Source organism: Schistocerca gregaria, chromosome 1, assembly GCF_023897955.1.
Source record: "Schistocerca gregaria isolate iqSchGreg1 chromosome 1, iqSchGreg1.2, whole genome shotgun sequence".
NCBI lineage: Eukaryota > Metazoa > Arthropoda > Insecta > Orthoptera > Acrididae > Schistocerca > Schistocerca gregaria.
In genome coordinates this window covers 458,244,022-458,271,376 of record NC_064920.1, presented here as the reverse complement: position 1 = coordinate 458,271,376, position 27,355 = coordinate 458,244,022, and the positions used below count along the sequence as shown (strand labels likewise).

General features: G+C 43.7%; 1 protein-coding gene across 1 annotated transcript in view; it reads left to right on the top strand.

Annotated features, from left to right (window-relative positions):
• Positions 1-27,355, top strand: part of LOC126353813 (uncharacterized) — a 328,822-nt gene that overhangs the window by 157,116 nt on the left and 144,351 nt on the right. Inside the window, exon 4 of the mRNA XM_050002966.1 lies at positions 11,402-11,476. Coding sequence (XP_049858923.1) covers positions 11,402-11,476 — 75 coding nt within the window. The remainder of the gene's footprint in view (positions 1-11,401; positions 11,477-27,355) is intronic.

Here is a 27,355-nt window from a genome sequence, read left to right as displayed (position 1 = left end):
CTGAACTGGCTCCTTTCTGTCCAATGAACTGGCTATTGTCCTCGTTTTAATTGTATTGTTTTCTATGAAGAATACTTTTTGATCCCCTAAGATCTTAATCCACAGTATTATACCGAAGCATGTCAATCAACGGAGATATCTGAAATATATTAACTAACTGGTTCCCATGTCCCCAAGTCTTCAGTTATTGTAATGAGAGAAGAGCGTGAAATTGAACATTTTAGGTTTTTCCATTTTAAGATACCATCAAAACCCACACTCTAGACCTTCGGACAATAATACCAGACCATTAGAACACCCTTTATGCCTTCCCCACATAAAGACGATGTAGTGTCAGTATTTCTGTTATTAGAGGGCCCTTGTTTATCTGTCTGACTATATCAGGCGAGTGATGAACCGGTAATCCCAAAAAAACTAAATTTCGTTGATAAAATTTATTATTCACACAGCCTACTGCGTTTGCTAAATCGTAGAAATAGCAGACTTTGCCTAATTTCCATTATCACATAGGTGTATGACAACCATTGAGTACGTAACTTTTGCAGAAACTTTTAAACATTACGTAAGTAGTAAGACTCGGCAGCAATTATCCATATCTCTGAAGTGAAATTTTTATGAAGGGTGCTAATTACAAGTTTATGTAAGTCTGAAAAATACCTAGAATTAACCATGGACAAGCCATATGACCGAGAACATTAAGTACAGTTCTTATAGATATCATCATCTCCATACATATTTCTAATTCTGAAAGTATTAATGATTCTCTTAATTTCTGTGGGGAGTATGTGAGAAATTTTCATTTAACGAAATATCCTATACATTTCCTCTTCAGTGTGCCGCTTTGCTTTATCTTCTTACAACAGTTTGCTAACATATTTTTAAAAACTAATTATTAATTGTGTGTTCATTTGAACTGTTTGTTTATAATGCTGTTAATCACTTTAATGTAAGTAATGTTGTCTTTTATCACTTCTTTCTCGGTTCGTTAACAGTATTCCATATTATGTTCATTTTACTGTTTAAAACGTAAATTTCTGTCAGAATATGAATATTTCTGGATTTTTGTATAGACCTTTCCTAAAACATTACGAAAGTACTTTCTCTTTTTCATGCTAAGGATACTCTGATGTCTGCATTGGAAAAAGCTTCTTGGAAAAGTATTAAAGGGAAGAAAAGAGTTGCAAGAGCACCATAACGGAATCTTTATGCAGTAAAATTATCAATTATACAATAGAAAGTGATAATGGTTGTTTATATAGAGATGAAAAAACAGGAAATTAAGTTAGATTATCACATTTCATCAATTGCAAATGGCAGATAGCGCAGTACCTTTCAAAGCAACAGATAGGCAGCATCTAACGACAGAGAGAAAACATTGGAAGATTTCTATAAAAGAAAAAGAAACACAGACAGACGACAGTGAAAATAATGATATTACACAAATGCAAGGTTTGTAATTCAACAGGCAATCAACCGCAAATATTGTTTAAATAGTTTATTGTACTCAAAAAATTATCTTTAGACTATACTTGTCCCTGGACTGCCAGCATGTTACCATTGGTAAGATGTAAGAGCTATCAAATGACAATGAGCCTAATGGGTAAGAAGTAAATAAACTGTTTATTATTTCAAAACTAATATCCATAATTGTTAATACATTTATTGCATTGTGTCACAAGTCTGTGAATACCTTCGTGGGAAAATGTTTGCCTTGGCCTAAGAAACCATGTTTGTACACTGGCATGCGCTTCTTCTTCCGAAGCAAATAGACGGCTACGAATATCTTTCTTCAGGGTTCCAAATATGTGGAAATTGAGGAGGGAGTGATCTGGACTGTATGGAGGATGTGTGAAACCTTCCCAGTGAAATTTCTACAGCGTTTTCGATACAATGTTGACAACATGTGGGCAGGCCTTATCCTGGAACCGAATGATGCCGTACGCCAACGTTCCTTGGCTTTTAGACTTGATGCAACGCTTTGATTTTTGCAGAGTGCCTATACAGCACCGTGTGGTTATTGTGATGCTGTGGTGCAGAACGTTAATGAGCAGCGGGACTTGCGGCCAAAAAAAAAAAAAAAAAAAAAAAAAAACATCATAACTTTATTGGAGCTGGCGCGACTATTGTTTCGAGTACGTTGCGCACTTTTCCGCAGGAAGCCCTTACACATCCTCCATGCAGACACGATCTCCGCCCACGCGATTTCCACATACGCTGACGGCAAAAAAATGACAAAGCAATGGAGTGGATTTTATCACAATTTTTTTTTAATAGAACTCTTAAGGTGAATGAAGAAAATTTTTAATTTAAACTTTCATTGCCTTCTATCTTTAAGCCACAACTAATATTATGACAGCAGCCAATGAACCAGCATGACATAAGCGTACTTGGAATCAACCAAATCAACTTTAAAATTATGAACTGGGTCCAAACTGACCTTAGTCATTTTGTTATAGCCCTGCAGCGCCATACTACCATCTACACACTTCAAAGCAGGATGAAAGAATTTATCGAAAAAACTTCGCAGTAAGTATGACATCAAACAAACTAGCTATTACTGGCACCTGGGGCAACTACCCTATTGAAAAAGTTTATTATGAGGAATATGGACCTTAAAACTTCGAGTAGTCTGTGGGTTTTTAACGACCAAGGTGACAGGTGTTGAAAAACGAAGGATCTGGACAGGGCCCACAAATCTGGGTAGCAGTTTTCCCATCGGCCTATCTGCCACCCGACTCATTGCCGCAAAATTTTTAACCCAAACCTTGTCACCCACGTTTGATGAGATCGGTCGTTTCTCAGCATTATAGAGGTGCTTTAACTTCTCATGTGCTACCTAAAGATTCGTCTTGGAATGCTTCCAATTCGCCCATATTTGCGTAGCGTCAACTTCCTCCGGCAGTCGGTCACCCAACGTCCACAAATCAGGTAAGCGAGAACTGGGTGTCATCGAAGTCTGCTTGCAAGCCTCATGTACAGATGTATCAAAAGCATACCCCAGCCAGGGCAGTGAGCTTTTCCACAGGGTATGGTCTGTGTGATCGAAGGCGATAAAGGCCACCCGCTAATTTCGGTTCACTCTCTCAGCAAATGAAGGATGAGGATAGTACACCCTTGTAGTATTGAGACTAATTCCAGCCCCAAACAGAAATTGCGGAAGGCCGCTGAAGTCAAATTAGGAGCACAATCCGTAACTAATACGCTACGTGGCCCAAAGGTTGCAAATACTGGCTGAATGGGTCTGATGGTAATCTGAGATGTTGTACAACTTGTCGGGATTAAACAACAAAAACGCAAAAATGCGTCCACGCGTACAGGCGTGTAGCGGTTCCTATCTCACTACCGCGGGAATGGTCCCACATAATCTACGTACATTGTCCTCATAGACCGATTCTTCACTATATTAGATTCCAGAGACCCTTAGCGGGTAATCAGTATCGGCTTGCTAATGGCTCACAACTTGCCACAAGGACCCTTATGCCTTTATTCATAGACATCCAAATAAAATGCTCCCTTATCTTCATCCTGGTCTTGAAAACAGCCAGATAACCGCTCACTGGGCTTGCGTGAAAGAATTTAAAAACCAGAGGTACCAAATCCTTGGGCAAGACAATTTCATGTCCGCTCCCTCGTACCGTGCGTCACAGACTATCCCCTTTTAGAGAATGTAGCTTAATCGAGTCGCCTTTCCTAATTACCTCTTAATTCTGACAACTGCGACTCTGTATACTGTTGCCTGCCATGGTCTTTAAAGAGAAGCGGACACGCACTTAAAATCTGACGAATTACATAATCAAAGCCATTCGATTCATCTTATCCATCTACTTCCTCAACCGGCAGCCGATCTTGCTCACCTCCTAACTTTCTGCTCAGATCGACAGCAACGATATTCTCCGCTGCCTTACTTTGAACTAGAGCACCGAAATTCTCACTGCCTGTCTAGCTGTGCGCCATGTACTGCTCGGTCTAGCCGACACCCAGCTAAGGGCGTAGCTATCAGTTTCTAACACGGATGGACGGTGTTCAAATGCAGTTAACAGCGCCAGGGCTTCCGGCTCATACACGGAGTATTTCGTCTGTGGCGGGGAGAGGGCACGTGAAGGATACGCGAAGGTGCGGCGCCCCCAGTCCTCCTCCAGCAAAAGGTCACCTGTGGCATAGGACATTGAGACATCAGTCTGCATTATAAACTCCTTATTAAAGTCAGGCATTGCCGACACTGGATCGCTCATCAAGGCGGCCTCCAACGCCTCAGATGTGGCTTTTTGTGATGAGTCTCACTCGAATTTTCTTCCTTTCTTCCTAAGATAATCTAAGGGAACCGCTAACTGGACAAAGTTAGGTACGAATTCCCTGAAAAAGTTCAGCGTCCCAATGTAAAGTACCACACCTTTCGTATTCTGTGGAGGACAAAACAAGTATTCCCGGCGGGGTCAGGGATTTTCTCTGCCTCGTGATGACTGGGTGTTGTGTGCTGTCCTTAGTTTAGTTAGGTTTAAGTAGTTCCAAGTTCTAGGGGACTGATGACCATAGATGTTAAGTCCCACAGTGCTCAGAGCCATTTGAACAACGAAACGAGTGGATGATTGTCGTGCGCCTTTGATCCATCTAGAACCCTTCGCTGGAAACTAGGTGTTCTAAAAAGGACATTTTAGGTTGGACGAACTTCACTTTGGCCGGATTAATAGCGAGTCTTCCTAAGACACTGAAAAACATCTCTAATACGCTCATGATGTTCTTAGAAATTCTCACTAAAGATCGGTATCTCATCAAGGAAATGATAAATACATTTAAATTATTCAAGGCTCTACAATCCATTCTGAGTGTACCCCGTCCTGTTCCTTGGGTACCAAAAATATGGGGGAAGCATAGGGTGATCTAGACGTCCTAATAATCCCATGCCTCAGAACTTCGTCTGTGTACAACTTCTGCTTAATACGAGGTGGAGAGGGACGACACTGTGAGTGCCGCACCGGTATGTTCTCACTAAGCTCAGTCTCGTATTCCTCAACTTTTACTACAGCCAAGCGATCGGTCAATACACCGCCAAACTCTTTACAAAACTGGGATAAATGACTTAACTCATAACTAGCACTAACTCCCTCCACCATAACCGCTCTAGACTGATTCTCTGTACCCTTTCCTTACCGCTGCTTACAGAACTTGTAATGACACGCTCTTTCAAAGCCAAATAAGAAGTTGCCTCTCCTCCAGTCAGGAATCAGATCAACATGACGGATAAATTGCGCAATCAGACTACTGGAAACTGACGAATTCCGAGCTACCTTTACCTTAATCCTTCACGTGAAATTTTCAGTCTGGACCTTAACCATAACATACTCCACAACAGCATCTCCTCAGAATTATTTACTTTGCACCTCTCTTCGGCGTCAGCAAACTGGGGAAACTTTCATAAGGCAGCGTGTGCCAATGTTTGTTAAACCTAAACAACTGCCAAAATCTAACAGCTCAGAAACTGGCTAATCGTTAAAACTCGAACACACAAACGGAACACTTGAAGAGGAAGTGGCCACGATCTTTCTACAAAACGTCGGAAGTCGAGCCGAGGCGCCGTTTCCCTTACGTCATTCATCCTAGATGCTCCTTGGCAGCTGACAGTTCCTCGACAAGTGCCCTTTAACGTAACTGCTATAACACTGCAGATCAAACAATCGTTCGTTGTTTACTCACTGACGCCTAGCTCTCGGGTGGCCGACGAAGTTTTCCCTCGCTCATAGCTCGAGCGCTATCAGCGTGGCGCATGGCGCCCACCTCCGAGATGAACCTATCCAACTACCTGAAGTTCCTCGTTCTTTCGCTAAAAACGACTCTACACCTATTATCAGGCCGAAGCCCTTCCAGATGTTACGGACTATTTCGTGTTCCTGAAAATCTAAACACCACTTCCTGATGGCATCTCTGACCGTTTTCCTCCCGTAATTCGCCATGGCGCTGCGCCGCAATGTAATTTTTTTCCTATGAACAGATGACGGGCACGTGCAGACAAATAGTCTATATAAATTTTTCGTGTAAACTCCGAAAATGACAGGCACCACGCATCATGTCCTTCAAGGTATGCTCCAAACGACCCTTAACCATAGAACACAGTGTTTGATATAGTTGCACGTCACTTACACCAAACATCTCCCCACGATCCTGCAATTCTAACACAAAGTACAGGCACCGCTCAACATACTACTGAGAATACTGCCCCTTGCCGCAACATTCCTTCTGAAATAGGGTAGTTTAATAAATAACTGAGAAAAGTAAGCACAGGATTCATTGCTGAGACAGTCACTACCTCCGGCTCTGTCGGCACAGTTGCTCTAACCCCCCAGCATCACGGTCACAGCTAATTAGCCCCTGTGTTGTCGCAACTATTTCATTAACTTAGTCCTGCAACTGTTCACAGCGCACATCAGTGGGTGTGACGCTGCGAAAATCCTTAACTCTGTTAGCATAGTGCACCACACGTGCTCTAATTCTACAAACCTGCGAGCATGAGGGCTCCCCAGTCTCAAAAGTACACTAACAAACTGCTAACACACTCTGAATGCTGTCGACGGCGACACTCCCCTGGGGCGAATGCATGTCCCGTGGGGTGACGGGCCGATCGACTGCCTCCCTCAGCCGCCGCGCTAACTCAGCCGCGATCCCGGAAGCGTCACCACCCCTAAAAGACGACTCGTCGGCAAGTGTCTCTTTCCGCAATTCACCAATACCAGGCACGTCCCTCGGAGTTATGTTGAAACACAATAGAAACAGTAGTGTCCGGAAAGCCAAGAAGATTCTACTAGCAGATAAATAAAAGACGAACACATTGACGCAAGTGAATAAGACACGCTATTCTGACACTAAACACTACGACAGGCCGGTGCATGCTCTGATCAAACGCACAACGCTGAAGACGCACTCGGAACCGCGTTGTCAGTCGTGGAATGTCGCTATCTGCGCACCAGTTGGTCACCACCAGAGCCAGTGGTAGCCAGTTTGTTATGGTATACGGAGCTCCGTCTGTGTCTGCAACACCGTTAGCATGCCGCGACAGCGTGCACGTGAACCCTTCGTGCAACTGACGAAGTTTGAGCTTGCGGGAGGCCGGATGCACGTACAGCAGAATTGCGCAACACATGGGGCGTGAGGTCTCCACAGTGCATCGATAATTTACCCAGTGGTCAGCAGAAGGTCCACAGACCCGTCGACCTGGGTCCGGACAGCGGCGACGTACAGATGCACTCCAAAACAGTCGTATCCTACGAATTGCCGTACTGAACCGTACCGTCACCTCATAACAACATCGGGACACCGTTGCTTCAAGGATATCAGCGAGAACCATTCGCAAGCGTCTCCGTGAAGGAATGCGACGGTCCTACGTACCGTTAGGGCGTCTTTCGCTCACGCCCCAACATCGTTCATCCCGCGTCCAGCGTTGTCGTGCTGAGCGTTTATAGAAAGACGAATGGAGACGCAACGCATTGAGTGATGAGAGTCGATTCTGTCTTGGTGCCAATGATTGTGTATGCGTGTGTTTCGTAGTGAATGTGAGCACCAAAATCAGGAGTGCATACGACAGAGACACAAACGGACAACACCCGGTGATGAGGTTTTCCAACAGGACAGTGCACGTCCACATGTGTCTCGTGTCACCCAATGTGCTCTTGAAGGTGTATGTCAGCTACCTTGGCCAGCACGATCCCCGGGTCTGTCCCCCATTGAGCATGTATGGGACCGGATGAAACGTCATCTTACGCGGTCTGCGCGTCCGGCACTAATTCTGACGTAACTGAGACGCTCGTGGAAAGTGCATGGCAGGCCATCCGCAAGACGACATTCAGCACCTATACGATCGTCTCAACGGGGGAACTGCATGTCCGCATTGCTGCAAAAGGAGGGTATACACGATAGTAGCGCTGACGTTGTGCACCCTCTGTTAACTGCACTCACGTACGTATGGCTCTGTCCGTGTAGTCATGTGTTGTACACATCCTCAAGAATGTGTCAGAAAAATTTCCCCCCGCTGGGGCGACAAATTCTCGACGTTCGTTTTTCATTTTCCAAGAGTGTACAAACCACAAAATTGAGTAATACAGTTTTTTAACGATACTGGATGCTATTACTCACACCACCCATGATCCAGCAACACGACGCTCTCCTATCAAAGGTTGTGACTTAACGATGGTGGTGCTGGGATTCACGACCATACATAATGGCCTTCCAATGAACAAAGTTTCATACTTTAATTACACAAAAATATTAAAAAAAATTCTTTCAAGAGATGAGCCCTCGGTTAGCCTTACAAGAGAATCGATAACATAATTTTATCATGCAATTCTTTTAACTTAACTTTTAAGATGAATGAGCAGAGAAAATTTTAATTTACCCTTTCATTCCCCTGTACCTTTAGAAACAACTAATATTAAGACAGCAGCTAATGAAGTATCATGACATAGGCGTACTTGGAATCAATAAAAACAACTTTCAAATTATGTACTGGGTTCACCTTCCCGCGTTTAGAATAAACGACTTTAAAAGGGCCTACAGATAATCTTTACATGATAGGCAAGCCCATTACTACACTGAATTGATAGCTCACACTTCAACATTACTTATATACAGCCCTTCCTGCAAAATGTGAACGAGACCTCTTTCAGTAGTAATCAAATGAATAACAGCACTCAACTGATTAGCAAATCTAATAAATACGATTCTTGTCAAGGCAAACACGTCCAACCAAGACCAATATCAAAAAGACAATGCGCACCAATAACGTATTTCACTGCCACCAAGTTACTCAATCGTCCGAGCAGTGAATACTTCTTTACAAGCTGTAACGGCCATTCGAATCCACATAGGGTACACAGCTGCAAACGGCCATCTGCACCAACATCATCTTTTTTGTGGTTGTTTAACGCCGCTCAGAGCCCACAAGCCGGCCGCGGTGGTCTAGCGGTTCTAGGCGCTCAGTCCGGAACCGCGTGACTGCTGCGGTCGCAGGTTCGAATCCTGCCTCGGGCATGGATGTGTGTGATGTCCTTAGGTTAGTTAGGTTTAAGTAGTTCTAAGTTCTAGGGGACTTATGACCACAGCAGTTGAGTCCCATAGCGCTCAGAGCCAATTGAATTGAAGAGCCCACAAGTCTTAAAATGGAAGGATGCAGCAGTTACATTGGGTTCCTTTGTGCCTACTCGACCCAACAACGGCTTGATTGACCATGTGCCCTGAACAGCCCAAGTGATTACCAGGGAGAAGATTCCACCTCTCCTCACCAGCCATCCACGGCGCAGCGAGAATTTTGCGTCGTCCGCCTCCGGACATTTTTGCCCGCATGCTGCCAGTAGCACGGGAACGAACAATAATCCTGGAGCGCTCTCTAACTCATTGCGGCTGCCGGAGGTGACATACAACGGATATTCAAAGTGGCGGCTGATGGCAACGAAATCTGTCACACAAATGTGCATGGGTTTTGCTGTACAGGTGCCAGACGGGATGGAGTTCCATGCCTGTTACACACGGTCAGTTAATACAGGGACGATGATGGCAACGGAATCTGCCACACAAATGTGCATGGGTTTTGCTGTACAGGTGCCAGACGCGATGGAGTTCCATGCCTGTTACACACGGTCAGTCAATACAGGGACGATTAATGCTGGTTGTGGATGACGCTGGTCATCCCATGACGTCACAGAAGTGTTAGTGTGCAGATAGGTCTGGTGATCAATTAGGTGAAGAAAATATATAGACACCTTGTAGAGGCTATTTGGTTACAACAGCGGCATGTGGACGAGCGTTGCCCTGTTTGAAAACACCATATTGGATGCTGTTCATGAATGGCAACATAACAGGTCGAATCACCAAACTGACGTACAAATTTCCAGTCAGGGTGCATGAAATAACCAAGAGAACGTTGCTGCTGTCTTGTGAAATCGCACCCCGGACCCAAAACTTCTGGTGTAGCTACAGTGTGTCTAACACGCACACAGGTTGGATGCAGGCTCTCAACTGGCCTTCTTCTAACGTACATGACAGCATCACTGGCACAGAAACAGAACCAAATTTCTTCAGAAAACACAAAAGTCCTCCATCGTGCCCTCCAACGAGTTGTCGCTTGGCATCACAGAAGTCGCAAATGGCTGTTGTTTGGGGTAAGTGCTATGCACACAGCAGGGCAGCTGGCCCGGAGTTTTCCTTGAAGTAACCCATTTGTAAAAGTTCCTAATGTCACTGTGGTGCCAATTGCTGCTCATATTTGCTACTGGAGACTTTGTACTATACGCCAGAGCCGTACGCTAAACACGACGATCTTCCCCCTTTGGTAGTGCCTCTCTGGAGTCCAGTGTTTTTGCGGCCGTATATTCTCGTGACCACTGTTGTCAGTAAACAGGTGGAGTGGCCACCTTCATGCCAAGTTGTCGTGCAATATCGCAGAAGGAACATCCACCATCTCGGAGCTCTGTTACACGATCTAGTTCACACTCAGTGAGGTGTTGACAATGGCGTCTTTGTTGCCTTACATTCTTCACTAACATCAATTCATTACGTCCAGTATCAAAGGTACTCTGACGAGAGTTACAGCTTGCGTTTAAAACAAATGTAATCTGTATCATCACGGTGGCGCTATTCACTCCACTCTTATGCGATTGACGCAAAATCTGAATAGCCATCATCTTTTATATGTAGAAATACGCCAACCATCATTCATGTATGTCCCACAGTTCCTTCTTGGTCATTCATGTATGTCCCACAGTTCCTTCTTGGTGTTGCAATTTTTTCTTCCGTCAGCGTATTTGTAGCCCTGAGGAGAGACTTTCGTGGCCGTTTATTTGCTCCGGATTTTGAGGTTCATGCCTGGATAGAATCATGGTTCCACAGGCAACAACAAAAATTTTGACCATCTTGTCTCACAGTGGGATAAACTTACTAACAGTTATGGTGATTAACTTTCAAATAATAAACAGTATACAGACTTATTTTCCACTTGTCTCACTTTTATGTGATAGTCCCTTATATTTTTCCTCTGTCGCCCCAGTGAAGCATAAGTTCACAGTTTTAACCTACAAGGATTAAAGTTGAGAATGTTTCTCATACTTACTTTTCATCTAATCTTCCTGACGTTGTTGTGGAAAGGCAATATAAACCACTTTTACAATGACAAGTGAGCACTAAGTAACGTGAATTCTAAAATTTAAATGGTGCATGTGTTTGTCACAAGAAAAACGAGGTGGGTTTACTCCTGATGGAGTAGCACTCAGCAGTTGTTTATTAGTTGTAAGACGAAACGTGATTTCACTTTTTAACCCTGTACTTCTTTAAACTATAGCCAATCACTGTTCATAAATTTCGTAACCATACCGTGAAGAGATGGACTACTGAAAGGTTTCTAACATTGTGTTTTCTGTTTTAGGCGAATCGTGCACACTGGCCTCGAGGATATTCCGCGCCTGCACCGTCTCAGGACAAACTCCATACTGCACATGGTGTGAGTAGATAACGTACAATTGGCTAATCTGTCTGCTTGTTAATTATTTATGAGATTTTGTTGGACTGATGTCCAGGTAGTATCATTCTTGCAAGGATCTTAAAAACTTTTTCACATTTTCCCGATAAATAAATGTCGTGTGACTAGGGTCTACCGTCGGGTAAACCGTTCGCCGGGTCTTTAGATCTGACGCACTTCGGCGATTCGCGTACCGATGGGGATAAAATGATGATGATTAGGACAACACAACACCCAGTCCCCGAGCGGAGAAAAATCTCCGACCCAACCGGGAATCGAACCCGGGCCCTTAGGATTGTCATTATGTCGCGCTGACCACACAGCTACCGGAAGCGGGCATTTTACCGATGTAAAGGGTATTCCATGCAGTATCGGGATTGATGCCGGATGACGTCGACTTCCTGCCACGATATATCGGCTAACAACCACTTAGCCATCTTCAGGTGAGTGTTTTGCGCTGGAGACTGCTAGGTCACATGACCAACTTCATATCAAAAATTGACACGGAGACTCATTCGCTAAGGCAGCAAGGATCACCACTCTACCGTTCTTTCGAACAGCAACTGGCTTCGTGCTCCAGATTGTCCAGTGCTAGTTTAAAACCAAGTCGTTCGTCATCCATGCTTTTCCACTGCAGCGAGATATGACACCAGGCAACAGTTTTCCTTTGGCGTAGTGTTACGGCTGAGTGTGGTGTGGCGTTACATCTTTGTTCCATCAGCAAGTGCAGACAAAATCGCGGCGATTTTCGATTTCTCATTGCCCTTTAGTGTGAACCAATACATCTTTTCCTTCAGCTGTTGTAACGGATGGCATGTCAAAACAAACAGGCGAGTCATCAGCGTTTCCGATCTGCCCCAAGAGGTAAGCATGATCCTTTCCCAGTTTTAAAATGTGTCGCTGATACTCGACCAACTTCTCCACACTAGATACTGGAAGACGCTGAGCAAGGCATGTTCGATGTCGCAACACAATCCCATTGCATCACATCATTCTCGCACACCATCTAGAGCTGGATTTAAATTGGACAACGTGATCCTGTGCCAGTTCATGTGCTTTATTTTCTATGACATAGCGGGGAACTGTCGACTCTTTTTAACGTACCTCGCATACAGATGTCACTACTGTGACTTTCATGTTTTCTAAAAGTCCGTTCTGTGTACAACTGAAAGCCTTACCAATCGAATTGGCGTTTTTCAGACGTCCTTTGTCCTTCCGCCATCTTTGAACATTGGTTCAAAAATGGTTCAAATGGCTCTGAGCACTATGGGACTCAACATCTTAGGTCATAAGTCCCCTAGAACTTAGAACTACTTAAACCTAACTAACCTAAGGACATCACACACAGCCATGCCCGAGGCAGGATTCGAACCTGCGACCGTAGCAGCCCCGCTGTTCCGGACTGCAGCGCCAGAACCGCTAGGCCACCGCGGCCGGCTTGAACATTGGCTTCTGATACTCCATACTTCCTCGAAGCCGCACAATTGTTTGTTACTTCTGCATGAAGGACAACGATGTTTTTGGAATTTATGTCGGACTAACGTCTCCATCCTGCTGAAAATGCAATGATGTATCACGTTGTTCCACACAACACTCAGTTACACACTTCACTGCATAGATTAGAAGTGGAACATCCACAGTCAAACAACAACTGATAAACTTGCCACAACAAATTCTTCCTGTTTTCATAGAACAATGCTCAGAGGGCACACATCATTCAAGGTTAAAATGGTAGACGTGGCAGAGAGTTACAGTGTAATTGGAAACTCAAGGTTCTATTCTGTACTGAAAAGAAAAGGTCTACATGACTTCCATCAATTCAAGACGAACCTGTACTTCAGAGTTCCAAATTTTAGGTAAAAATCTCGTCATGAATTGGCAGATATGTAATATTTGCTCTCTCAGCACTTGTCGCATACGGCTACTGTGACACACTGTATGGTGAGTATAAGTAGTGGCACAGCCTACGTTGTTGCCAAATTTGCTACACCTCGCCTGACTCCTCTTCACACCCAGATGTAGATGTGGCGACATCGCATTGACGTTGTGGCAGGAAATTTAAATATTTTTTGTGGTAAATAGGTAACTGGGCATACCTCCACTAACCTAACTCCGTCACCCATAACCCCATTCCTATGAGGTCATCCACGCTCTCCGACAACACCTCAACTCTGCAAATAGCGGGAAATGGTTAATCTATGTTCAACTGCCGGAGAGAAACGTTAGATTAGTGCACTTTGCTTTCTTTACTTAGTCCCATGTAATGAATACACCTCGACATTTATCTTTGAGAAATATTAGAGCACTTACGCCAAACTTCTACAGCGAACCAACGCTAGTGATATAGGCCAGTATTCTCATTTCAATACTATAACTGTCGTTATGTAAACACAGTTCCGTACCGATCTTATTCGTGTCACCTATCCAATTACACAAGATCTCTCTAGATGCGTGCATGCTGAGGAGGCTAGAACTCCTTCTTGGTGTACAGTCGATACAATTATGATACATCTGTGTGTGTTGAGGTGATATAACAGATGATGAAGTAAAAGAAACGTATGGTTTAAGCATGTTTGAGGTCAAGACTGATGGAGTATCTAACTTTTTACATAAATCACTTCTTCTACCAGACCTGTAGTATTTTTGTAGTGTTTGTATTCCATGCTAAGAACGTACTGGAAAGGAATAAATGATCATAGAACACACCCTCCCAAGGCCACACTTAAGCATGCTATAAGGTTTAAGCAGTGTTCTTTCTGATATATTAGTCGCATGGAATGAAACGCTGGTAATACTCCAATGTAGGAAATATACACTCCTGGAAATTGAAATAAGAACACCGTGAATTCATTGTCCCAGGAAGGGGAAACTTTATTGACACATTCCTGGGGTCAGATACATCACATGATCACACTGACAGAACCACAGGCACATAGACACAGGCAACAGAGCATCCACAATGCCGGCACTAGTACAGTGTATATCCACCTTTCGCAGCAATGCAGGCTGCTATTCCCCCATGGAAACGATCGTAGAGATGCTGGATGTAGTCCTGTGGAACGGCTTGCCATGCCATTTCCAACTGGCGCCTCAGTTGGACCAGCGTTCGTGCTGGACGTGCAGACCGCGTGAGACGACGCTTCATCCAGTCCCAAACATTCTCAGTTGGGGACAGATCCGGAGATCTTGCTGGCCAGGGTAGTTGACTTACACCTTCTAGAGCACGTTGGGTGGCACGGGATACATGCGGACGTGCATTGTCCTGTTGGAACAGCAAGTTCCCTTGCCGGTCTAGGAATGGTAGAACGATGGGTTCGATCACGGTTTGGATGTACCGTGCACTATTAAGTGTCCCCTCGACGATCACCAGAGGTGTACGGCCAGTGTAGGAGATCGCTCCCCACACCATGATGCCGGGTGTTGGCCCTGTGTGCCTCGGTCGTATGCAGTCCTGATTGTGGCGCTCACCTGCACGGCGCCAAACACGCATACGACCATCATTGGCACCAAGGCAGAAGCGACTCTCATCGCTGAAGACGACACGTCTCCATTCGTCCCTCCATTCACGCCTGTCGCGACACCACTGGAGGTGGGCTGCACGATGTTGGGGCGTGAGCGGAAGACGGCCTAACGGTGTGCGGGACTGTAGCCCAGCTTCATGGAGACGGTTGCGAATGGTCCTCGCCGATACCCCAGGAGCAACAGTGACCCTAATTTGCTGGGAAGTGACAGTGCGGTCCCCTACGGCACTGCGTAGGATCCTACGGTCTTGGAGTGCATCCGTGCTTCGCTGCGGTCCGATCCCAGGTCGACGGGCACGTGCACCTTCCGCCGACCACTGGCGACAACATCGATGTAACGTGGAGACCTCACGCCCCACGTGTTGAGCAATTCGGCGGTACGTCCACCCGGCCTCCCGCATGCCCACTATACGCCCTCGCTCAAGCTCCGTCAACTGAACATACGGTTCACGTCCACGCTGTCGCGGCATGCTACCAGTGTTAAAGACTGCTATGGAGCTCCGTATGCCACGGCAAACTGGCTGACACTGACGGCGGCGGTGCACAAATGCTGAGCAGCTAGCACCATTCGACGGCCAACACCGCGGTTCCTGGTGTGTCCACTGTGCCGTGCGTGTGATCATTGCTTGTACAGCCCTCTCGCAGTGTCCGGAGCAAGTATGGTGGGTCTGACACACCGGTGTCAATGTGTTCTTTTTTCCATTTCCAGGAGTGTACTTCTAACACCTGACTTACATTCACACTGCAAGTTTTATATCCCACTCACAATGGTGAGAAACTTTAAGATGATAAACTATCTCCTACACCAAGGGAGAAACAAAACCGTATTTTCTATTACATGAACTACATAGTATTCCGGAGGTGTATAGTGTCCAACGGTCACAGGGAAATGTTCAGGAATAATGCTATTCTTGCATTAGTCCCATAAAATAATCATCAGCAATGGAAAATGCATGAAAACACTACATCTTATGCAGTAATAGACAAATGCATAGCAGCAGTGTTTGACATGCAGAATTACAACCAAACTGCACCAACGCCTTGAACAGCACTTAGTCTCTTCCACACACATCATCTGTCATGCAAATTTATACACAGGGATTGCAGTAACTCTCAAATCTCTTTCAGTGACATATAATCATAGCAGTTATAAAGCTGAAGACTCGATTTATGCCCTTGATGTGGCAGGGAAATGGAGTAATTCGCATACATCATCGTTTATCTAGAGGAGGACGCCAAAATAGGTTTTCCATCTGTTTGGTGATACGATATATCACACGTTAGTTGGAAGTGATATTCTGCCTGTGATATGTGGACGTTTGCAGATAGATAACCCTCTAAGTCACTCACAGAATATGCAGTTGTATATTAATCGAACACAGATTATACCACACAACTGATACAGACCCAGTTGTATATTAATCAAACACAGATTATACCACACAACTGATACAGCCTGAGAGAACAATGGAAGAACATGTTTGTATGTGCGATAAACTACATGCGACAACATCTTACTATCTCTAGAATGACTCATGAGTTAACCATTATATCATACCTCGTTATAATCTCGGTCAACCGGTTACTACATCTATTTTTCATCATCCTTTAACGCACATTCATGTCAATTCAAAGGCAAATGGTTGTGTTTTGCGGAAAAGCATCCAAGACAGTTATAAACTTGTATTTATTTCTGTTCCCTCGGTGTAAATACACAGAATGTTGTTAAAGTCCATGCAGTAACTGTTCTGTAAGGTATTTGTTAGTCGACACTGAATGGTTTTGATTGGCAGTGCATACAGAGAAGCACATTGTAAATACCATTTGTTAGAGTTTAAGACACTGAAATAGTTTTGTAGAGGGTCAAACACGTGATTCATTCAGTAGCTGTGTATTGCAGTCTCCAGTCTGGAAATACAATGCTGTTTAGCTAAGGAGGACGTAAAACTTATTATAGTCACATCTCCAGGCACTGTAAATACTGTTTGTTGGAGTTTAAGACACTCAGATAGACTTTCTCAGTCCTCAAGCTGGTAATTCAATGATCTTTGGCCAAGGAGGATGTAAAGTTTATTGTAGTTATATGTGCTGACGCCTTATAAAAAACTAAAAGGTGGTTACCAATAACTTTGGGGTCACAATCGGTTTGTGATCCGACATAACAAATTTACTATCCTACATTTGGTGGTCATCCACGTTAAACAAACTGTTCCAGTTATCTTGTCGCTATCCACGAAAAATTACTGTTTCCATCGTTCCCAGTGCTTCCATGTCGAATTGACGTCACACAATAGTTTTCATGTAAAAGAATTTTGCTGTACCAAACAGATACATAAGTATTTCCTCATCCTTCCTCAATTTCCTTGCATTTTGATATATTTTCCCTCAATTTATATGTATTTTCTGTGAATGTACGTAATTTTATCAATGTTACGTCACTTTTTCTCATGTAATCATGGCATTGCTTCTTCCCTCGTATTCTAAAATTGCTTTCAAATGCAATACAGTTGTCAACACCAAGGGCTGATGACCAACAAATGTAGAGTAATAAATTTGTATATGTCAGATCACAAGGTCACGTGTGTCCCCAAAGTTATCAGCAACCACCTTATAGATTTTTATAAAGTGCCTCCACATACGACTACAATAAACTTACGTCCTCCTTGCCAAAAAGTATTTATTGCCAGCTTGTGGACTGTAATATACAGCTACCGACTGGGTGGCGTGTTTGACCATCTGCAAGACTGTTTCAATGTTTTAAACACTGACAAACAATAATTAAATTTCCTTCCATGAGCACTCAAACAATCCCAACCACGCACTGTCAACTAACAAATTCCTTACAGAATTGTTGCTGGCTAGATTTAACGACATTCTGCTATAAGTCCACAGAGGTAATAGGAATACATGCAAGTCACCCGGTATCTTAGATACTTTCCTAGAAAACAGAACCATCTGCCTCTAAATTAACATTGGTGTGACTTAAAGGATGATAGTAAGCGGATGGAGCAGTTGATTGATGGGGTTTGTAGTGAGGAATGATTTAATGGTACACTTATCTTGCAATCTAGAGAGAGGAAGATGGTGTGACAGTTCATTTATGACATATTTAAGCATTTTTTCCTGTTTTGTTGGGCTGTGTCATCGGTATGATATAACGTCTCTTTCACTTTTATACAATTTTGTGTTCTGTGAGTCACTTAGAGCAGTATCTACCAGCAACCGTTAACAGCAAACGACCCCAAACTACAGTCAACAGAGGCATTTCAACTCACGTGCGAGCAAACTGATGGAAAATCTATTTTGGCACCCTTCTCTGGATGAACGAAGATATATGCAAAGTACTCCATATCCCTGTCACAGATATAAATTGAGTCTTCAGTTTCATAACTGCAATCGTTCCAAGTCAGTGATAGGGGTTTTTGTCAGGTACTGCAGTCCCTGCTTACACAATTTGCGTGACATATGTTGTGGCTGGAACACTGTTCTGTTCATAGAGTTAGTGCAGCATGGCTTGTAAGTGCACATGTCAAACATGGCTGCTATGCATTTGCCTATTTCACCATAAGATGTCGTTGTTTCATGTATTTTCCGTTGCTATAGATCTTTTTATAGGACTGATGTGAGCATAGCATTATTTCCAAACTTTAATCAAATGTCAACAGTGGGCGCCATACATCGCCGGAAAGCTGCATAGAAAGCCAAAAAATGAACATACCACACACACACACACACAAATCCTCACTCAGCACAGAACAACACAAAACACACACGCAGAACGATATAGCACATACTCACCTACAATAACATGATTGCTCACAGTATAGGCAACATATTAAAGAAACAAGGACCCCAAATAAGGTACAGGACGGAGAACACTACACCGAAAAAGATCAGAACACAAGAAACACCCATGAATAACTTGAACAGAGCAGGAATATATGCACTCACATGCAACACTTGCCAGTCAGTGTACATAGGACAAACATACAGAAACTTCAAAACCAAATATTCAGAACATCTCAGAACTTAAAAAATCAACAGCTCCCATAGCATATTTGCTGACCACCTCGTAGCCAACAATCACCACTCAACCAAAATTGAAACAGACTTAAGAATACTAACACCCAGTCGCAGCTAATACACTAAACCGACCATTGAGGAAAACTTCCATATACAGAAGGCAATAGCGGAAGGGAGACAGATCTTAAACGAATACACTACATTTTGCAAGGGCACACTATTTAACACATTAAAGGAACTTTACTAATAAAAACCGCACAAACAGATAAAGACTAAAGACACACATACACACACACACATATTCTCTCTCTCTCTCTCTCTCTCTCTCTCTCTCTCTCTCACACACACACACACACACACACACACTTCACACACACACACAAAATAGATAAAGTCTGTAAAGACACACCATTTACACATAAAAGGAATACTATATAAAAGACAACAGACACAGCTAAGAAGCGCACAGAAAACTCACGCGCACACACACACACACACACACACACACACACACACACACACACACACACACGAGTGCGCACACACACAAAGATAAAAAGCCAACAAAATTCAAATTTGGCATTGAACTCTCTGGTGAACAAATGAACACTGACTGGGCTGGGACAAACAACAAACCACAATTACACTGTGTTCTGGTAAAGTGAAAAGTGTTTAAACTACGTTATTTGTGGAAAATACTTGTTATAGTTACGTGTGCATCACAACACCATAGCATGATGCGAAGAATGGCATTGCTTGCCACACGAAAACGTAAGTAAAATCGAATATAGGCGCGATAACATCGCGACAAACCAAATTACTTTCTAGAAGATAGGTTAACTCCCAGCAAAAAACTTTCCTATCAACATCGTTTGGTTGCAGATGACAAGCTACCTGTAGTAATTAACATATAGGGGAACCAGAAAATTCATGCGCACCAAATGTAAAGCTCAGGGAGATGGATGAAAAGAGGTCAGAGAAGAGGTGGATAAAGAGAGAGCGAAGGAGGACGAGATGGATAGAGAGAGCGGAAGGAGGAGGTGGACAGAGAGAGGAGGAAGGAGGAAGTGGATTAACAGGAGGTTGAATAAATGAATACCTGGGAAACAGTGAGTCCCTGATGTCTTTGTTCTCTTACAGTTTTCGCCTCCTACAGTGCCATGCGAGCTATTCGCTGAAACCTTCATATGCGCCCTATCATCCTGTCCTTTCTCCTTATCAGGGTTCTCCATATGTTCTTTCCCTTGTAAGTTCTGCAAAGCACCTTCTCGTTATTTACCTCATTAGTCCATCTAATTTTCAACATTCTTCTGTAGCACCACATCTCAAACGCTTCGATTCTTTGCTTTTCTGGTTTTGCCACACTCTCTGATTCTTTTCCATACAACTCTGTGCTCCGAAGTACATTCTGAGAGGTTAATTCCTCAAATTTATGCTTGTGTGTAATTCCAGCAAAGTTCTCTTAGCGTGGCATACTTGATTGGCTGCATTACATTGTTTCGTTTGACCGTCTTACGTTATCTCGCTTGTAAGGTAACAGAATACCTTCAATTGGGGGTTCCCAGTTTTTATATTACTTTCCTTTTTGCTACTCTTCATACCGTTTGTCTTTCACTGGTGTACTTTCAAGCCATATTTAGTCGCTGTTTAGTGCAGATCCTGAAATTCTTGCTCATGTCATCAGTGAATCTAATCGTTGTTATTATTCGATTCTCTATTTAAGAGTAGGGAGAGAGAGATTAGTGTTTACGTCTATTTTAATTCCAAGCCTCAACCTTTCTTTTATTCCAGTCATTGCTCTTCGATACGCAAGTTGAACATTAGTGCACCCCTGACTTCCGGATTTTTAACCAAAGACCATCACTCTTGGTCACCCATTCTTACTTTCCGCGCTTTTATTTTGTACATGTACGTTATACATTTCTCACTATAGTTTACAACTACTTTCCTGTTAATTTGGAACATATTCCTATGTTGCATATTATCTGCCTTCAACTGCTGCGCCGGCCGGAGTGGCCGAGCAGTTCTAGGAGCTACAGTTTGGAACCGCGTCACCGCTACGGTCGCAGGTTCGAATCCTGCCACGGGCATGGATGTGTGTGACGTCCTTAGGTTAGTCAGGTTTAAATAGTAGTTTTAGGAGACTGATGACCTCAGATGTTAAGTCCCATATTGCTCAGAGCCATTTGAACCATTTTTCACCTACTGCGTAATCGTATTTTTCTGAGACATTTAGACTCTCTACACGCTTTAAGCGTTTTCGAGTTCTTAAATTTGAAAAAGGTGTCCTCAAATTTTGGCATATAAGACTGATGCGATGCGCGATATGTGACTTCAGTTATCGGTATTGCCGCGGATTTTTGTTGGTGGGAGTACATCAAAATGGTCCACTCATCCTTATGATGCCAACTGAGAAGCTACGTGAATGAGAAGTAGCGACTCCGAGATCTGCAAGGCAGACAACTGCTAGGCCAGCTGGGTGCTGACCATAAGTCCCTCCATACCGCATCCAGTGACGCAACGGTGGTCGGAAGGACCCAACTGGCCCAGCTGAGACCAGAATGGCGGGGTACTATTTTTAGGAACACATTGTTGACCAATCATAGGCCAAGAAAAATCGGTGGGTGACATGTGAAGCAAACACGAAGGCCCGAGAGGCAGTGGAAACTTCAGCTGTTAGAAGAAGCTTACACTTTCCTCGCAACGTTTATGCCGCTTATATGAGCTGCTGATGCAAGGGCAGTGCCTTGGATTGTATATCTTCCTGGATACAGCGGCGCAACTTTGGATGAAACTTCCCTAACCTCTCCAGTATTATATTTACTTTTTCATGTGACCTTACTCCCTTCATAGCCCCCGCTACTCCGAGTACGTCACTTACCGGTTGCAAACCGAATATTTTTGCAGGTAATAAAGTCATACGTGTATCAATATTAGACTTTTTCTATTTAAAGTCAACTCATCCTCACATTCAGTTACTATATTAGGGTGTGATGAGTTTCATCGTGGTACAGCGTATCTTCCTACTTCGTAAGACATAGAGGGACTGAAACAAAATTGGGAAGAACGCCAGAAACGCATGCTTGAACAGGAATGGAGATGCTAGCTAAGCCTGTAGGTTGCCCTGCTGTATCTGATAACGAAGGCCAGCTGGGCAATGACTTTCACGTGTAGCAATTGTCAGTCACGGTCCGAACAGTGTTCTGTGTAGTTGTGAGTGCTCTGTGTCGGAGCTAACTTATTCCAACGTAGGTAAACTATTGGCGCTCTCATGGTGGGTGTTTACGTAACCAAGGGAGTCGAAGTGTTTTCTGTTTCAAGATACACCATATCGAAGATTTATACCACATTCGTGGAACGTGGAAAAACATTGTCCGCTAAGTCCCCGCTCGGACGAAGTTGTGTGTTAAGTGATCGTGGCAGACGTTAATGGAAGAGGATAGGGACGAGAAGTAAGAGGACGACAACTGCAAAAGCCACAAGTCACTGCAGAACTGGATATCGCACTCGCGGATCATGTCAGCGCCAAAACCAAACAAAGTGATCTCCAGAAGCAGGGAATTACAAAGCGAGCTGGAATTGCGAAACCGAATGGTTTCATGCAGTTTCCGGATCAGTAAAGTGTGGTGCCGAAGTCATATAACCTGGACTACGGAGAAATGGAAGGGACGTAAACTCGTGCAGAAGTTGGGAATAATGTGAAACATGACTCATACGACAGCAAGAACATTCTTCCATTCCGCCATAGACCACTTTTATTGCTTCGGCAACATGTTTTCCTGTTACGGGCATTTGCATCACTAATGAATGACTTAGTAGTTCCAGCTCGCCTTACACTTCCTTGCTTCTGGTGCTCCCTTCGTGTCATTTTGGTGCTGAAGGTGGTTGGAGTACTGTACGAAAATAATACTCTTAACCACACGACATTTTTCTAGTTGGCTAAAATTGTTCTGCATCTTCCACAATTACACTAATTTTTGTGTTTCACCAGCGATGCAGTGCCACCCCTTCACCTACCTACGGTGGAGTATACTAGCCCCATAGTGTTTTACTCCTAGCCCTACGTCATATAGATATGAATTTTTTTAGATGTTCTTCCCAGATACCTACGTTAATGTTTAATTTTATTCGTCATCTTCTTCTCATATGCGCCTCATCTAAGAGGTGATAGTGTTTTATCGTACCACAGATTATTATTTGTCTACAGTCAGATGTGTATATGGTTTGGTTGAAAGTACTACAGTCATTTCAATGCCTCAACACCTGGCCCAACCAATATCACCAATATGGGTTCAAATGGTGTTTCAACCTCACAGTAATCTTGTCCAGATAGCAAGTTCTATGTGACTGGTAGAAATTGTTCCATATTTGCCAGACCTGTGCTGGAGCTAACTCAAATGCCCATATGTAATCATTTCACACAGAGCTTATGTAAGAAAACACGGACAATAGTGTAACGCAACATGTAATAGAGCTCGGCCTAATAAAGTCTCCAACAGTGTAACAGTGTGTCGTAAGGAACAGAAAATTGATCATTTTTCCAGGGGAAAACTCCGTCAAAATACTGTGGGTGTCCCCGATTAATGAATACGATCCAGTCAGTGTTATTGCGAAATGTGTTTCGTATCTTAATTAGTTGTGTAACCCATGGTCAGTCTACACACTCCCGATCTGCGCTACACTACAGTAAGAACGGAAAATTTTGAATCTCTGATGCAATTTACTGCATGATGTGATGCCACTGGGTTTCATCGCAAAATCTGTAACACCATATGGGACCCTTTCTGACATTTTGACGCTTCACGGTACTAAAGAACACCAAATTTTTATACTGGTCTCTTCTTGTAAAATGAAAATTTTACTAAGTAGACCTTCAATGTGCTAGTCATTTCACAGGCACTTTACGTGCACCCATCTAATATTTATGTGGAATGGGTTTCGAGCGAATTATGATACAAAGACAATCTGAAGGAACATTGACTCCCCACAGTACCCAAGCTTTCGCCCCGGACTGGGATTGTCGCTTGAAAAATGACCAGTAAGCTGTTCTTAAGTCCATACAAAGAGTTGTCAGTAGCTTTTTTCTGTTTACACTCATTACATAATTGAACGCCGAAAAGTTATGCTATCCACCAATGAAACCTGCAGAAGACGCCATAGAATTGTCGACGCTGATACACAAAAGGACCCAGTTGTAAATATGCAATACGGAATTGATGATTAGATGCCACGAGAGGCTGTTATTTCGGTATCTAATGCGGCAGAGGTAACTGTGTTTTCAGCAGAGCTCATTGCAACAGAATGACTCGTTGAGATCTTACTGGTTCCGAACAGGACTAGTCATTGGGTGTCACCCTTCGAAAGCAGTATAAGTAGACTGATGATGCTGTGACTGTGCAGTGGATACGTGAAGTGTCAACCACAGGTAAACCAAGAACAGGCAGACAACATGTAATGACAGATAGGGTCTGTAGAGCATTGTGGAGCATGAGTGTAAATGACGACGGGAAATCAGCGGAAGCATTTATTCATGAGTTCTGCAGTGCTGCCAGCAATCCAGCCAGCACAATGACAACGAGAGTTAGAAAGATTAAGGTGATAATGAGGTGTAACTGCAAGCCAAAGCCTCACTTTGCTTGCAGTCATTGCTAAGTAACGCTTGCCGTAGCGTGAAGCGTGACGGCACTGGATTCTGTGATGTGCTCTAAACGGTAGCACACACCAGTAACTGATTATCCCCGGTCATATACCATTAACATTTATTTGTCAGCTCAACATAAATATGCCAACCATAAATAAATAGTCCTTCATTCGTGCTGTGGTTTATTCAGTACAGATGAAGATTACCACGAGCTAATGATTGATAAGCGAACAGATTATTTAGTTTCTGTCCGTGTACAAATACATGAAACAACCCGAAAGGTTCCATAGAAGGAATCGCTAAAATCAGAGTCACTGACTCGTTACGATTGGGATAATAACTCTTAATCCTATTAGCACTAGAGCTGATTGGAGAGAAGTTTGACTTCTCATTTGGATCATTTAGTCATATAAGGTGATCACAGAGCACAGTTGACTGTCTAAGTTCAACAGAGAAATACGTCTCGTACCACTAATCCTACTGCAGCCCCAGCTCGAAGAGACGAAGTTACTTGGCCGACGTCTGGTTATTTTTAATGGCTGCAGTGTTGTATCCTCGATGTCGGGCTGCTGTTGGAACCACAAGGGGTAGATCCTAGCAGTCACTCAGCGTCGCAACTGCTTGCAGTGGTTCAGCAACCGGCTGAGAGTGGCCGGATGCATTACTAAATACCCGTCTGGCAGATCACATGATTTCTGTAGGCGAAGTAGGCTCCCGACTGTGGTGCCCTCATGGGAAAGTGAGCGTCGTATGCCTCTCTGGTGCCGATTGTTGTTCTATTTGAAAATTGACTGGCGTGTTTTGGATTTAATCTCGCTCGCTGTTATTGATACGCCTCGCCTGCGGCACTGTTGACATCGAGGCCTACCAAAGGCGTGCCCCTGTGGAGGTGGAGTGCTGGCAATGTGTAGACCATGTCCCTGCTGCGGGCAACCGTGATCGAAGGCGAAGTTGTGCATACAGCAAAGTGGATGACTAGAAACAAGTGTTTTGGAGTGCTGAAGCACGTTATACCCTGTGGCTAACCAATAGAAGGCTTTGGTGTCGGCGAATGCCTTTGTGTAGAGCCAACAACGGAGTACAGAACTGGTGTTAGAGTATGGGGGGTGTTTCCCTTGTTTGGATGATTTCATTATAATGTTTAAGAAACACTAAATACGATGGATAGGAATATATTTATATTTTACAGCACAGTGTACTGCGTACAGTAGACGGTGACCGTACGAGCATTACAAGGCACCTTGTGATAAAGTAGCATTAGTGAGGCAATGGTTGTTGAATGAGGTGGCACAAACTGCCATCTCCAGGCAGAAAAGAGGGGGTGTTTCTCCAACTGCAGTCTTACTCACGGACTGTTGATGCACAGCACAACAAAACCAGCTTATCTCTATTTGTTTAGGGAATTATTTACGTGTGGTAGAGCCTTGAAGAATAGCAGTGTAAACTATTGTGTTTCATGTGATCAAATTTTTGGCTACTTGACAAAAAAGAAAGGCACCCGGAAGAGGAAGAAAACTAAATGGCACTTCACAGGTTGAGAGGTTATGTGACGTTATTGTGTGGTTACAGACTACTCGAATTTATAAAGAACTTTACATCATGAGTCCATTTATCACTAAGATATTGTATCACCTCTGGCCAGGATGCACGCACTATACCGGTTGGGATGCTTGTCATAAAGCTTTTGTATTCTTTCCTCAGACAAGCTGGCTCACAACTATGAAAAACGGTTCTATACTACTGAGAATCTTCGGCGAATATGGCGGCTCCCTGGAGTGAAGTACCATTCTTCCAATTTTTTGAGAGGTGTAATGGTGTTATTCCTGGCATAATGGTGTGGCGAGCATCAATTATATCTTCAGGTCAAGGTTGGTAGTAACTGAGGGAACTCTGAGGGCACAGAGAAAGAGTTGATATCCCGGCTACTCCAACGTCTATTCTATTGGGGACCGATCTAAGGAGCTTGTTGGCCACACGAAAATCTCATCATCGCGCGCACAGCTCATAGATACAAGTGTCATGTGTGGACAAGCATTGTCCTATTGAAGAATGGCACCACGATACTGTTGCATGAGACCCAAGGCGCACGTGTGCAGCCTACGCATCAGACGATAATTCCCTCGTCTGGCTGTTTAACCAATAGTCCTAGAAAACATAGAATATTGTATGGGGTTCATTACTTGTTCTCGAATGGCAGTCGCAGATTTAAACTGATCCTCCTGTACTTGTCACACAACACCGCGATCATACCTTGTGGTAGTCACATCTTGTGAATGGAACGTTGATGACGAGTATGCCAACCCTCACGTTCCCATGCCGTAGAATACCGGAGAACTATCACATCCGGATGTTTCAAAAATCTCGATACTGCAAGATTTGACCAGATGGCCAAATGGAGACCCACAATAACGTCCATTTCAAACTCTGTGAGGGGCTGATAATACCATCTCATAACAGTACACAGTATCTCCCTGTCATTCATCACTCAAAATCTGATGATGTTTACGACCCTTATATATTTTACTAAGCTATGTAATAATACTTCACCAATAACACTAATGCAGTCTGGCGGGCAGTCTGTCGGCCACTGAAAATGTCCGCTCTGATCGTTTATATATGTACCGATGGTGTGTACGCGTACGAAATTGCACTGAAATCTGACCACATCTTCTTGGT